Source organism: Microtus pennsylvanicus, chromosome 15 (assembly GCF_037038515.1).
Source record: "Microtus pennsylvanicus isolate mMicPen1 chromosome 15, mMicPen1.hap1, whole genome shotgun sequence".
NCBI classification, from domain to species: Eukaryota; Metazoa; Chordata; class Mammalia; order Rodentia; family Cricetidae; genus Microtus; species Microtus pennsylvanicus.
This window is the reverse complement of record NC_134593.1, coordinates 14,484,497-14,497,268: the sequence shown is the minus strand read 5'-3', so window position 1 is coordinate 14,497,268 and position 12,772 is coordinate 14,484,497. Positions and strand designations below refer to the sequence as shown.

At 48.1% G+C, this 12,772-nt stretch overlaps 1 protein-coding gene across 1 annotated transcript; it reads right to left on the bottom strand.

Moving 5' to 3' along the window:
* Positions 1-611: 611 nt before the first annotated feature.
* On the bottom strand, positions 612-12,083 carry LOC142835520 (dehydrogenase/reductase SDR family member 4). Its single transcript, XM_075949028.1, has 8 exons — positions 11,805-12,083; positions 10,575-10,752; positions 5,657-5,758; positions 3,413-3,483; positions 3,269-3,320; positions 2,872-3,006; positions 2,384-2,439; positions 612-886 (listed from the first exon to the last, which is right to left on the bottom strand). The coding sequence occupies exons 1-8, from the start codon at positions 11,933-11,935 to the stop codon at positions 772-774; spliced, it is 840 nt and encodes a 279-aa protein (XP_075805143.1). The 5' UTR covers positions 11,936-12,083; the 3' UTR covers positions 612-771.
* Between the last annotated feature and the right edge of the window lie 689 nt (positions 12,084-12,772).

Sequence of the window (12,772 nt, the reverse complement as noted above, 5' to 3'; positions counted from 1 at the left end):
AACGGTCTAGCTCGTCCTTGCTGACCCTGGAGGGAACTCTGAATCAAGGGCGATGCTGCAAGAAGACCTGTCCGAGCGGGAGGAAGGGAGTTGGTTCTTTTCTGCTCGCTAGTCTAATCTCGGGGATCCCCGTAGAGTCCTTGGCACTGTCCCTGGGGGTGTGAAGCTAAGAGTAGCACTTGGGAGTTCCCGAGCCACCCCCCCCCCCAAGCTGGCAGCTCTGCAGACACTGCCACCCTTGAGCATCAAGCTCAGGCCTTGGAGACAGGGAGGAGGCTTGGGGGAAATCCAGAGATCCCGCACTGCCCAGACTTCTCAGATACTCTGAAGCGCCTCACATTGAGAAATGAGCACACACTGATTCAGAGCAACGTGATCATCTTCGTTTTATTTGGACCTTATTTGTAAATGGTTAATTTCCATTTCTGTTCCTTCCACCCCGGGCCCCTTCTATCTCCCCTCAAATTCTCCAGAGATGGTGGAGGGGGACTTGGTCTTTATCAAGGTAGCCACGGTTTCAGCAAGTCCCTTTCTATCCCCCTAACCCCTCCTCTCCGCCCCGACGCAAAGCCTTTTACAAGGCCATAGCAACAACAGGAATGCTCATATGATCACATTTTGACCACAGAGAAGCCAGGAATTTATTATTGGGTAGAGCTGATTTTGTGGGGTGAAAAAAAGATTAGCGGCAAGGAAGGGTGACAGAGGCAAGGTGGATTTCACCCCCACCCCCACCAGTTGGAGTTTAACCTCTGCAGTGTCTCTTGGTCCTCAGAGGCGAGAAGGGGTTCCTCCTCCAACCACTACTGTCTCGCCATTGATGTAACTGGCATCTTCAGAGCACAAGAAAGAAACTATGCCCGCACAGTCCTCTGGTTTGCCTAGCCTGGGAAACGGGTAGAGAGCAAATGTAAATCCGGCTAGACTCTCTCAACTGGCCCACAGCGCATGAAATTTGCTTAAGAATTATCAGGTGGAATCCGGTGGTAGCTGCGGCACAGGTTTTTAATCCCAGCACACAGGGAGGCAGAGGCAGGCGGATCTCTGAGTGCAAGGCCAGCCTGGTCTACAGAGCAAGTTCCAGGACAGCCAGAGGAACACAGAGAAATCCTGTCTTGAAAAAAATAAAACCAAACAACAACAACAAAAACCAACCCACCCACACATATTAAAAAAATGTTAAAAAGAATTAGGTGATTTTCCCGAATCAGTGTACAGTTTTTTTTAACCTATTAAATAGGGTGGTTATGATTATGTGGCTATTATTTATATAAGCATAAATACTGATTTCTGCAAAACCATACTATATTTAAATAAGAAACACTGTTTTTAGATACCAGGATGCAGAGTAGAATTGATAAAACGGTGAACAATTATTTCATGTTTCAGAAGAAACTGTTTCCACATGTATGTATACTAGTCCAGAGTCAGAGAGTCTTTGTGACAGGAAATGGCATGATCAGGTTATTTCACTTGTACAGGCTCAATGTACAGAGCTTTTTAGGAATCTACTTTTATCCTTTTAAGATCAGATACAAGAATGTGCAAAAAAATCGCATTGTTTGGATTGTGATTCTGTGTGCTCCAGAGGTGACCGTGAGTGAGTAGAAGGCCTGGACGAGCATTTCCTCAACCCAGCTGCACACTGCAGCTGCGTTGGAGCCTCGAAAAAAAGGAAAGAAAAGGAAAAAAGATGTGCAAATTCCACCACAGGCCAATTAAAGAGAAGTCCCTGGGAGTGTGCCCTAATCAACTGTGCTTGTCAAAGCATCCCCAGACGATTCAAATGTGCCACCAGGACTCAGAATCACTGGGGTGTATCACCCACTGGAGTCTCTAGGATGGCAATGCTCTGACTTGTCGAGAAGATGTTAACTAGGCCCAGCTTCAGCATGACTTTGGGAGAACTGGAGGAAGGCTGGATGGAATGTTTACAGGACACTGCCAGCATTTGTCCTTGAGGGGTCAAGCTAGAGCAGCCAGAAGGCAGGAAGAGGGGCAGTGATAGAGACCTAGCTAAAATGTCTGAGTAGTTCAGTCAGCCCACTGGGAAAGAGAGAAATTCCTTCAGGCTGAGTCTGGGCTCAGTGAGCTTCATAGACATTTTCTCTGGATTGTAGGGTCATTAGTCTGAGCCTTGGAAACACCACTGTCTTCTGGGTTCTGGTCTCCACAGGTTCGAGGTAGAGGCAGACAGCGAGTGAGACCTCGGCTTTGCTTTTGGCAGTGGAAGCAGTGTCCTTGGTTAGGCCATAGGAGTGGTGGGCTTCTGAGTTGTGAAGTCTAGAGGAGCATGCTGTGTCATCCGTGGGACTGAGAGCCAGGGCTGAACTCTGACTTTATCCACGCTAATTCCCCCCACCCCCACCCCGTGTCAGCTTACCTTCTAATTTGCATGTATTCTTTTATGACGTCCTCTCTTGATCCACCCTTCCATAGCTGTAGGAAGAAGAGAAATCTTTTTATGTGCAAGAAGAGGAAAGCATGGGAAGAGAAGGGAGGGGACTGTCTGTCTCCACAGCATTTGGGAGGGAGGGTTCACATTTTCATCTCTTATTCACGACCTGCCCTTCCCACCGCGGGACTCTACAGTCATTCTCGTCAGGTCTTATTCAGCAATTTTGCTTGGTCTCCTCAATTTTCAGCCACTTTAGGAGACAGGATACAATATGGGTACAGTCTGAATTCCTCACTTGGTAGAGCCCATGTAGGAGGAGAGGAGGATGTGAGAGTCTGGTCTGAGGAAGGTAACTGGTAAAGAAAGGGGGATACGCATAAGCACAGGTAACAGGGATGGGAAGGGGTAGGGGTTCAGCACTGGGTTTCCCTATCTTTCCAAGGGTCTAGGGGTACAGTGCTCTCCCTTCTCACCGCACTGCTGAAATGAGTCTTAATGAGTCCAGGTGCCAAGCAGTTCACTCTAATGTTCTTTGAGGCCAGCTCCGCAGCGAAGTTCTTAGTAAGACCCAGCAAAGCTGTCTTACTGACATTGTAAGCGCCTAGAGCCTAGGGGAAGAAGAGAATGAGTCAATTCAGTACTTTGCAGGTCATCTTTGGTTCTTTGTACAACAGAGGCGGGAGCACCTCCTGTAAAGGAGGGTCACAGTCAGAAATGGTCCTGCAGTCTCAGGTAGGCTAGAGTTCATGGAAGCAAGGTGTCTGTTTTGTGGAAAGTGAATTGGTAGAGCGAAGTTAAAATACATCCTTGGGCAGTTGGAGGGGTGAGTGGCAGAGGATGGAGGCCAGAGTAGAAGGGGTAGGTTCTTACAGGGAATGGAATGAAGGCTGCCACGGACCCCACAATCACCACCGAGCCGCCTCTGAAAAGGAAAGAGAGCTGACCCTTTTCGGCATAAAGACCACTGCCCACCTGGGGCCCATCTCACCCAAGCCTCCTCTCTGTATTGGTTACCCTCGTTTCTCCATCTCCGGCACCACCGCTTTTATCAACATGGCTGTCGCTTTCACATTGATGCTCAGAACCTGAAGCCAACAGAAAGGAAGGCAGCGTGAGCGGGTTCTCGCAAGGCCACCGTGAGCGGGAGTTACATGGGTTCTCTGGAAATGCCTGTTGGAGTCGAGAGATTTCAGGGATAACCGACCAAACAATGGGAAAGATTCGGGTCATGGTTGGGTAGGTGCAGCTCATAGCTTGTCTTACTAGAGGACACATGAGGTCAGGTGATCAAGCATCTCTCCTACCCAGCCAGTCCAGAGTCAGCTTGACCTCTCAGAGATGCTTTGGTTTTGAACTGGATTTTGTGTTTCTTCTAAGAAGGAAACCTGGAACTGGGTCATTGCTTGGGCCTACATTGCAGTGGGCTGGGCTTCTCAGGGAATATGTAGCCTGACCTGAGATACCTGGGGGAGGAGAGGATCTCCAGGATGGACCATCGGGATGGGTCTTACCAGGAAGTAGAATAATGAGGGAACATCTCCTGGGGAACCGGGTATACTCCGCAATTACAATTCCCATATCTCAAAATTAACATTTAAACATATGACTTTGTTACATTGTTCTGAGTAGTGGGTTGCTCATCTTCCGTGTTCCTGTGCCAACTTCTTAAAAATTTTAAGTGCACTAAACATTTGAGACAGAGATACAGGGACTACCCAGCATCCTTTACCTAGAGTCAAGTTATATACCTTTTGCCTGATTTAACCTCCTCACATATCTGTATAGTTTTATTTTCTTACTCTGTAGCCCAGCTATCCTGGAACTTATTCTGTAGCTCAGGCTGGCCTTGAACTCATAGCAATTCTCCTGCCTCAGCCTCACTAGTGCTGGGATGTCATGCCCAGCTTTACTTAATCTTGTTTGTGGGATATGTGTGTCCATGTCGAGGTCAGAAGTCAGTGCAGGGTATTTTTCTCAGTCGCTACTCCAACTTATTATTGTTTCTTGAGACAGCTCCTGTCACTGACTCTAGAGCTCATGGATTTAGCTGGACTGACTGGTCAGTAAGCTCACACCATGGTCTTGTTTTCCCTGGTTCTGTGATGATAGGCACTCTGGAGGTTTGACGTCCAAGTCACTCAACATCCTTCTCTGGCCTCTGGGACCACTGCATGCATGCGGTGCACAGACACACATACAGGCAAACACATCCACATAAAATTTTAAAAAACCAATTTCAGTTGGATGGTGGTGGTGCACACTTTTAATCCCAGCACTTAGGAGGCAGAGGCAGGTGGATCTCAGCGAGTTCCAGGACAGCCTGGTCTACAGAGCGAGTTTCAGGACAACCAAACTATGCAAAGAAGCCCTGTCTCGAAAAACAAAAACAAAACAACAAAAAATTAAAAAAACCTTTCAAATAAAAAGTACTGATTTACAAACTGGTTTTATTTAACTTTTACCAAAAGAGGCTTTTTACTTTCAAAAATAAGCAGAAACTAGCTCATTGAAGAACATTTTGGCACTCTGGTCTTTATGTTTGAAAAGCTGATAAACTATAATATTTTTGCTATCCTTAAACTTTCATGCTGAGAAATCCATGGGGGAATCATAAGAACTTAGCATATCCAAATCATGTGGGAATAGTGTGACCTTAGGTTAAAACTTTTTGTTGAAGGGTGTATGTAGATGGGAGAATTACATTATGAATACGATGTGACAAGACAGGGTCACCTGAAAACCCACATCCTAGCACCTTTGAGACACCTAGAATTGTCTTAGCAGTGTGGGTAGAAAGAGAAAAAAATAGGTCATATCCAAAGGCCGTATGTTATAATGCATCAACTTTTGTAATTTCACCAAGATTGACATTTCAGTCAACAGCAGTTATTAACATTCCCAACTAATGAAAAAACATTCTTTTCTAACAGCTGAGAAGGGGGCGGGTGGGTAAGTTTAAGCATGGTATTGTTGGCCTCTTAGCTGCCATGTTTCTGCTGGAAACAAACCAGGAAGAAGGGTGTGGGTGAGGCTAGGGGAGGGATGGGGGGTTGCTGGAAGCCAAGGTGGCTAGCACAGAGCAAATGGGAAAAGTGGGGGGTGGGAGAGTAGGATGTGGGGAGCCAACAGCCACACACGCCACACAGGCTTTACCAAGTGAGCCTTTCGCATCCACACGTGGAGAAGGCGCTCTCCAGGCAGGCCCCATCTGTGCTGGCTGTTTTCTGAGGCCAGCTCCCTGCTGCTTTAACTTCTCACCTTGTCCCACACCTCCTCCGTGGTGTCCATTAGGTTTCCATGGAAAGGACTGACAGCAGCATTGGAGACCAGGATATCAATGCCTTGATGAAGCTTCACAGCCTGGAGAGGAGAAAGGCGTGAGTCAGGGCTACAGCTAAGGGAGGGAGGTGCACTCCTCAATGCTGGAGCAGTTGTCAAATGCCTTTCTCGAAGCGTGTTCTCTCTAAAGCCACCCTAAGCTCTGCTGACATTTGAAGCTATTATTTCTGCGCTTCTTTCAATCTGCCGCCTCTTCTAAGGGCGACTCTGACCCTTTGTTCTTTTCTTTACACTTTCCTCTAGTGAGCGCCCACATTTTTATGTCTCCACTTCTCCCCTCAAATCTATTTCTAGACTTCCTCTTGAGTCCCAGCCCCATTTCCTCGAGTACCTATTGACCATTTTCCTTGAGGATGTCACCACGACCTCAAAGCCGGCCTGTCCACATGTACCTGAATGAAGACAGATCCTGGCGAAGGATCATCCTAGCTCAATTTCCTCGTTTTCCTAGTTATGACACCTAGGTCGGAGGAGGTTCATTTTTCAAGCTTGTAACTCAGTAATCATTCTGTAGGGACATTTAAGAGCAGGGTGGTCCACTTCTTTAGAGAGGTGAGGGGATTTTTATCCCCTCAGGTACAGTGGTGGCTGAACTGAGGTCAGACTCCAACTCTAGCAGAGAGCTGATTCCTAGGAGCACCCCCCCTCCCAAGCCAGCTGGGAACATTATGAAGACAGTTGTGCAGGAGAGCTGCAATGGCACAGCCAGCTGTGCAGGAGAGCTGCGATGTTGAAGGCAGCTGTGCAGGAGAGCTGCAATGGCGCAGCCAGCTGTGCAGGAGAGCTGCGATGGTGAAGGCAGCTGTGCAGGAGAGCTGCGATGGCGCAGCCAGCTGTGCAGGAGAGCTGCGATGTTGAAGAGTTTCTGGCTTACAGACTTTGACACTAAGCTTTGATGCCACTTTCCTTTCTCTTTTCGGCCCAGTGGTACAGAGGAAGCGAGGTGGAAACTGAGGCTTAAATGGAGAAAGTCAGGAAAGGAGACATCTCACCTCCTCATTGAGTTGTGTGGTGAAGGCTTGGGAGGACATGCCAACAGGCATTGTCAGTAGTTAAAACCAGGTTTTGTGTTTGCCCATACCTGGCAATTTTGAAGCCTTGGGCAAATAGCATGTAATGGGCCGTCAATCAACTTTGTGCCTCCAATTTGGCAGAGGAGGGGTGTTCTTAACCATGCACACCATCTGCTGGCTTCCCCTCTTAACTAATTATTCCCGCTAACTAGGTGCTGAGCTCAGTTGTTTCTACACCGTTAAAGGAATACCCAGGCTGTCAACGTGTTCATTTAACAAAAATTTAAAATCACAGAGTCCTTTAAAACCATTCCCAACTGATACTTGCTCATGCATTCTAGATTTTGGTATTGTCACCCAAAGTCTCAGCCACCTGGCTTGGCTCTGTGCAAAAAGCCCGATGACATGTGACTGGCAAGAACAGAACAGAAGGGATGTGATTATGTCATGCTCTGTGAAAGTCAGGGAGGGGGAGAGGGGGATGGGTTGCCCAGAGGGTTCTCTCCCTCTTCTGACTTGTCTCCCTCCCTTTCAGGCCTGTCAGCACAGACAGGGAGAAGTCTGTGTGTTGACCGAGCATCATAGAACTACAAAAGTTAATGAGAAATGGGTGATGATAGTCTATTCTTGTGACCCCAGCTCTGGGGAAACTGAGGCAAAAGGATCATAGGTTTGAGGCCAGTCTAAGCTACAGCACAAGACCCTGTCTCAAACCCCGATATAAAAAGTCATCCCCCCACAAATGCTGAGTGAGAAAAGACCACATTGATGTCTCTCAGAGTTTGCTCTACAGGTATGATCAGCACAATGTGTTTTGGACCTGTCTGTTTTGACAGTTATGCATTTAAAACAAGTGGGGGATCTGCAGACCTTGTCTCAGCACACTACCGCTGAACTGTGGTGCAGGGTGGGAAGTTAGGATCAATAACCATGGTTGTGGAACAGCAGACACAGAAAGAGAACTTCTCGAACTGCTGAGGGCTACCCCATCACTCTCCACCTGACATCTGCTGTAAGATGTCCCAATAGTTGTGATTTTTTAAATGTATGTATACATGCTCATGTCTATGTGTGTGTATACTATGTATGTATGTGACTCGCCTCTCCTAGATCTCATTTCTTGGCACGTGGTTAGAAAAGTCTTCGTTCCCACTGTCTCTTGAGCAATCCCTTTGTCACTGCCCTCGTCCTGGGTGATAGCCAATGGTTTCTTTACTGATATTCTTGTCATCTTCCGTGTTAATCCTCACCACCGCCAGATTATCCTTCTTTAAATAATCTTCATTTTGCTCCAAGCTTCACATAGATTCTATTTGCTGCACAGTCATTGACACTCCTTTGGGTGGCCGTGGAAGTCGCTGAGTCCCACCCAAGCAGCTCACTTCCCACAGTTCTAGCTCTTGGCTGAGGACTGGCAGAGTTCCCCTCTTCCCTCCAGTCCTTGGCTGTTTGTCCATTTACCAGGGTCACTGGAGCCCTAGCCTCATCCTATCTGCATATTATCACTCATTCCTTGAGGTCTAACTCAAGCTTGACTTCAGGGCCAGGGCTGCAGGATGCAGGATTTGCTAAGTGGACCTGCTGGTGGCCAGAGGATTTTCTTTTCTTCCTCCTCCTCCTCCTTCTTTTTGTTTTTCTGGGACAAGGTTTCTCTGTAGCTTGGTAGCCTGTCCTTGGGAACTAGCTCTTATAGACCAGGCTGTGGTCACAAACTCCCAGAGATCCACCTGTCTCTGCCTCCCAAGCGCTGGGATTAAAGGTGTGCACCACCACCACCTGGCCAGAGGATATTTTCTTAATAAGGTTTTTCTTCTTTTCATGTGCATTTGCAAGTTTATATGTGGGTGCACGTGTGTGGAGGCCTGAGGTCGATGTCAGGAACCTTCCTTGGTCGCTATTCCACCTTATTCTGTTGAGTCAAGGCCTGTCAGTCAAACCCAGAGCTTGCTCTGGGGATCCTATCTCTGTCTTCTAAAGCTGCAATCACAGGTGAGCCCCTAGACACAGCTGGCACTTATGTGGTCCTGGGAGCCTGACCCTCAGTCCTTTTGCTTACAGAGCAAGAGATTCAGTGGCTGAACCATCTCTTGAACCCCCCAATACTATAGGATTTTGACATGAAATTGTGCATGGCTCTGGGTTTGACCCCAGCACTGCTGTGTGTGTGTGTGTGTGTGTGTGTGTGTACACACACATGTGCATGCCATGTTCATTTTAAATGTCACTAATTGGCCTCTGCTTCTCAGGATCAAGACTACAATCTCAGGCTCTTCCAGAAGTCGATGACAGGCAATACAACTTTTCTGGACTCATATTTGGTCCTTTGAGAAGCATATTAAGTATTTGTCAACAGTTCTTTAAAACTGGAATTATCATCACTTGTTGACCTTACAGAGGACCCTGGTTTGGTACCCAGGACTTGCACGGAGTCTCACAACTCTCTGTAACTCCAGTTCCAAGGGATATGGCACTATCTTCTGACCTCCACGGCATGGAACACACATAGTGTACATGGAACATACATAGATGCAAGCAAAAACATCTCATGCATATAAAATAAAAATAAATAATAAAAATGGAATCATCTTATTCTATCTGTCCCACTTCAGTCAACTGTTGTTTAAGGTCCTCCTCTTCTAAGAAGGCTGCCCAAATTCTTTCTGCCAGCTGTCCGACACGTTCACAGCTGTGCTCTCTCTGTGCTGGTAAGTCCTTCCTTGTACTTTGAGGACTAGTGCTCACCCTGAGTCTTGAGGGAAGATGTACCTTCTCTGCAGCATGGTGCATATCTTTGTACACAGTTGGAGTCTGGTGCCAAGTGTCATACCTGACATGGGCTTAGACTAAAGCCTATTTGGGTACCCAAGGGCTGGCACTACATAAATGAGGGAAGTATTTAGTCTGTGGCATCGAAAGAAGGGTAGGTCTAGGTTGCATCACAGATCGTTCCCTCCTGGCTGAGAGACCCTGAGAGGGGTCCTTCCGGTACGTGACTCGGTCTCTGTAAATACAGGGAGAACAGTCCTTGCCTAGGCGTGTTGGCTCACATTGTACTCCCAGCCCTGAAGAAGCAAGTTCATGGCTACAGTAGGCTACAAAGTGAGTTCCATACCACACTAGCTCTAGCATGAGATCCTGCCTCAAACAAACAAAACAAAACACCACCACCACCACCAACAACATGCCTAAGGCTCTGCAGAAAAGAAATGGCTCCTGGTAGGTGTATGAGACATGGTGAGCTGCCTCGTACGAGCACCCATGAGCTCGTTCTGGAAGGCAAAGAACAGGACAGCATTTATTAGGTCATCCCAGAGAATCAGGACCAGCCATTTTTGGGGGGGATGTCTAAGGGATCTTGCAAGGCTGAAGCACCAGAGTGGCTTCTGATTCTCTTTCTGGGGGAATCTGGTGGTTCTTAGACTTGAGGATGCAGATGTAATAGAAAAGTCACACAATAATTCATTGGTGAGAGGCTGGGGAGATGGCCCAGTGGTTATGCACTGTTCACACAAAGGACCTGAGTACAGTTCGCAGCATCCACGTAGGTGGTTTGTAACCACCAGCTCTAGAGGATCCAAGACTCTCCTGTGGGTTCCCCAGGTAACTGCACCCACAAGCACTCCCCCTGACATACTCACAATTAAACATAATAAAAAAATCTTTAAAAGATTATTGGTGGACTATTTTGGGTGTGGGACTGGGATGCTGGCAGGAGTCAGTGCTGGGCTGTATCTCATCAGTGCTGTCTTAAAGTCAGGGATGAAGGTACAAGCTGCCTCCCTTCTGCCACCTCTTGGCCCCGAGCCCATATCCTTCCTGCTCACCGTGGTTAGCAGCCTTTCTCGATCCTCTGGCTTCCCCACATGGCACACGATGCCAGAAACACTCAGCCCCTCTCCCTGTAGTTTTGCCACTGCACGGTCCACATTCTCCTGTTTGCGGCTGCTGATGACTACATGGGCCCCATCTTCAGCCAGACGTCGGGCGATGGCGAGGCCAATCCTACAGTGTAAAAAGAGATACATTGTCAAGGCCTCTACAGCAGGGCAAAGAGTGAGAGCATACAGGCTTTCTCTCACTTTGTAGATCAGGCTGGCCTTGAACTCACAGAGATAAACTTGCCTCTGCCTCTTGAGTGCTGGGTGGGATTAAAGGCACGCACCACCACCCCTCAGCAAGCTTTGCATAGTCCTATTAGATAGAGTAGATTTAATGGTGCAGACAGAAGGATAAACTCAGATCATTTAATTATGATCTCATCTTTCACCCCAGGTCCCCATGACCTGTCATGATCTACAACAAACCTCATGACTGGTTATTGTATCCAGCTGGGAGAGAGGGGAGAGAAACGCCAGGAGTATACAGTAGTTGCTGGGCAGGGGCATGAGGGTCTTGCTTGAAGGAGCCCATATCCCTAAATATCTCTCTTACCAGACTACAACCTCATTATTCTATCCATTCTTAGATATGGGGGCCTTTATGGAAGAGCAAGACTCAAAACATAAATATCAATGTCATATTTTACAACTGCCAGATGTTAGCTTTTCATGTACATCTGTATTCTATCTAGGTTTTCAAGGAACTTTTTATCTATCAAAGTCCTGTGAGATGAAAAACAGGATAGCTAAGAGTGGTGGGTGAGACAGGCTGGGTTGGTGGCCAAAATATACAGACCTAAGCACAGATCTGGACACAGGATCTTGGGTTTCATTTGGTAAGGGGTCTGGACACTGGTGAGAGCTATCAGATGGAGTGAAACCTTGACTGGCTGTTTTGGTCTTCCCATACTCTAGGTGGAGCTGTTGATTGGGGGCAGCCTAGAAGCTTGGGGACCTGGGTCCACCGCGCAGCACCCAGCCGTCTGAATGCCAAAGGCACACAAGGGGCTGGCTGGTGGCAGGGCCACGTCGAGGATTTGAAGAGATTTCAGGTCCACTGTGGGTTTCGTTTATCTCCCCCGGGCAGGCCTCTGGCCGTATTCGAGGCCTGTGGACAAAAGTCCAGGAGTTTAAGAATACTTGTTTCTGGATGGAAACTCTGGCTCCCGTACTCACCCATCGGTGGAGGCCGTGACCAGGGCCACCTTATTCGCGAGCGGGTTTCGGCGAGTCACCCCGGAGCTGGCCATCCTCACCAACTTCCACGATCGAGTCCAGCCACCTAGCAGCAGTCCCGCTTTCTGCATGGGTCAGGCGGGGGTTGGGTTGAACTTTGCTGGGGGAGGTGACAGTTGAAAGGCGGGAGGCCGGTCGTGCAGCGAGCGTCCTGTCTCCCCAGACTGCCTGCCCCGACTTCCAGAACTTGTTCCGGAGAGTCCCGGGCGACGGGGAACCGCTGAGGCTGCGAGCGCTCCCTGCTGCCTGCTGGCGCCCGCACCCTCTCAATCATTAACCTCTGCCCGACTTGGGACTCCTTGCGAGTTCTCAGTCCAAGTTTCCTGTAGACCAGCCTACAGCTCTTCTCTGCAGGAACACTCAGACTTTTCTGTGCCCCAGCTGCTCTTCACACATATGCTGGCCCACCATTTTTTGGCTATTTTTTTTTGGGAGTGGTGGTGGTGGGCGAGTTTCGGTAGAGGAAGCTTTGAATCTTTTTATTTTCCTTCTTCTTTAAACCTTAAATAATTCTTCTTTCAAAAAAGTCTGGGTTTATATGTGAGGCTGCGGAGAGAATTAATTTTGTAAAGTGCTTACTGGACAAGCATGAGGCCCGGGGTTGGATCCTCAGCATCAACATAAAGAGGGTGTGTTGGTTAACAGCTGTAATCCTAGCTTTGAGGAGAGGGCCAGGATGAGGGCTGAGGCTTCTGGCTGGCTGCCCTTGCCAAGCCTGTGCGCTCCAGCCTCGGAGAAAGACCCGGGTTCACGAAAAGGATAAGATGGAGCAGTCCGTGTTGACCCCTGGTGTCTACACGCACATCTCCCCACCAGCAAGCACACTGTCATAAGAATAGTAAAAAAAAATGCCCTTTGACTGGTAAAAATAGCTTAGTCAGAAAAATAGCTTAGAACTCCACTTCTCC

Bases quoted from the DNA above. Each gene is read 5' to 3' on its own strand.
- LOC142835520 (XM_075949028.1), bottom strand. From the start codon at position 11,935: ATGCAGAAAGCGGGACTGCTGCTAGGTGGCTGGACTCGATCGTGGAAG. The intron at 3,007-3,268 runs GTAAGAACCTAC...TTCTTCCCCTAG, and splicing joins CAGCCTTCATTCCATTCCCT to GCTCTAGGCGCTTACAATGT. The intron at 887-2,383 runs GTAAGCTGACAC...CCCGTTTCCCAG, and splicing joins GAATACATGCAAATTAGAAG to GCTAGGCAAACCAGAGGACT.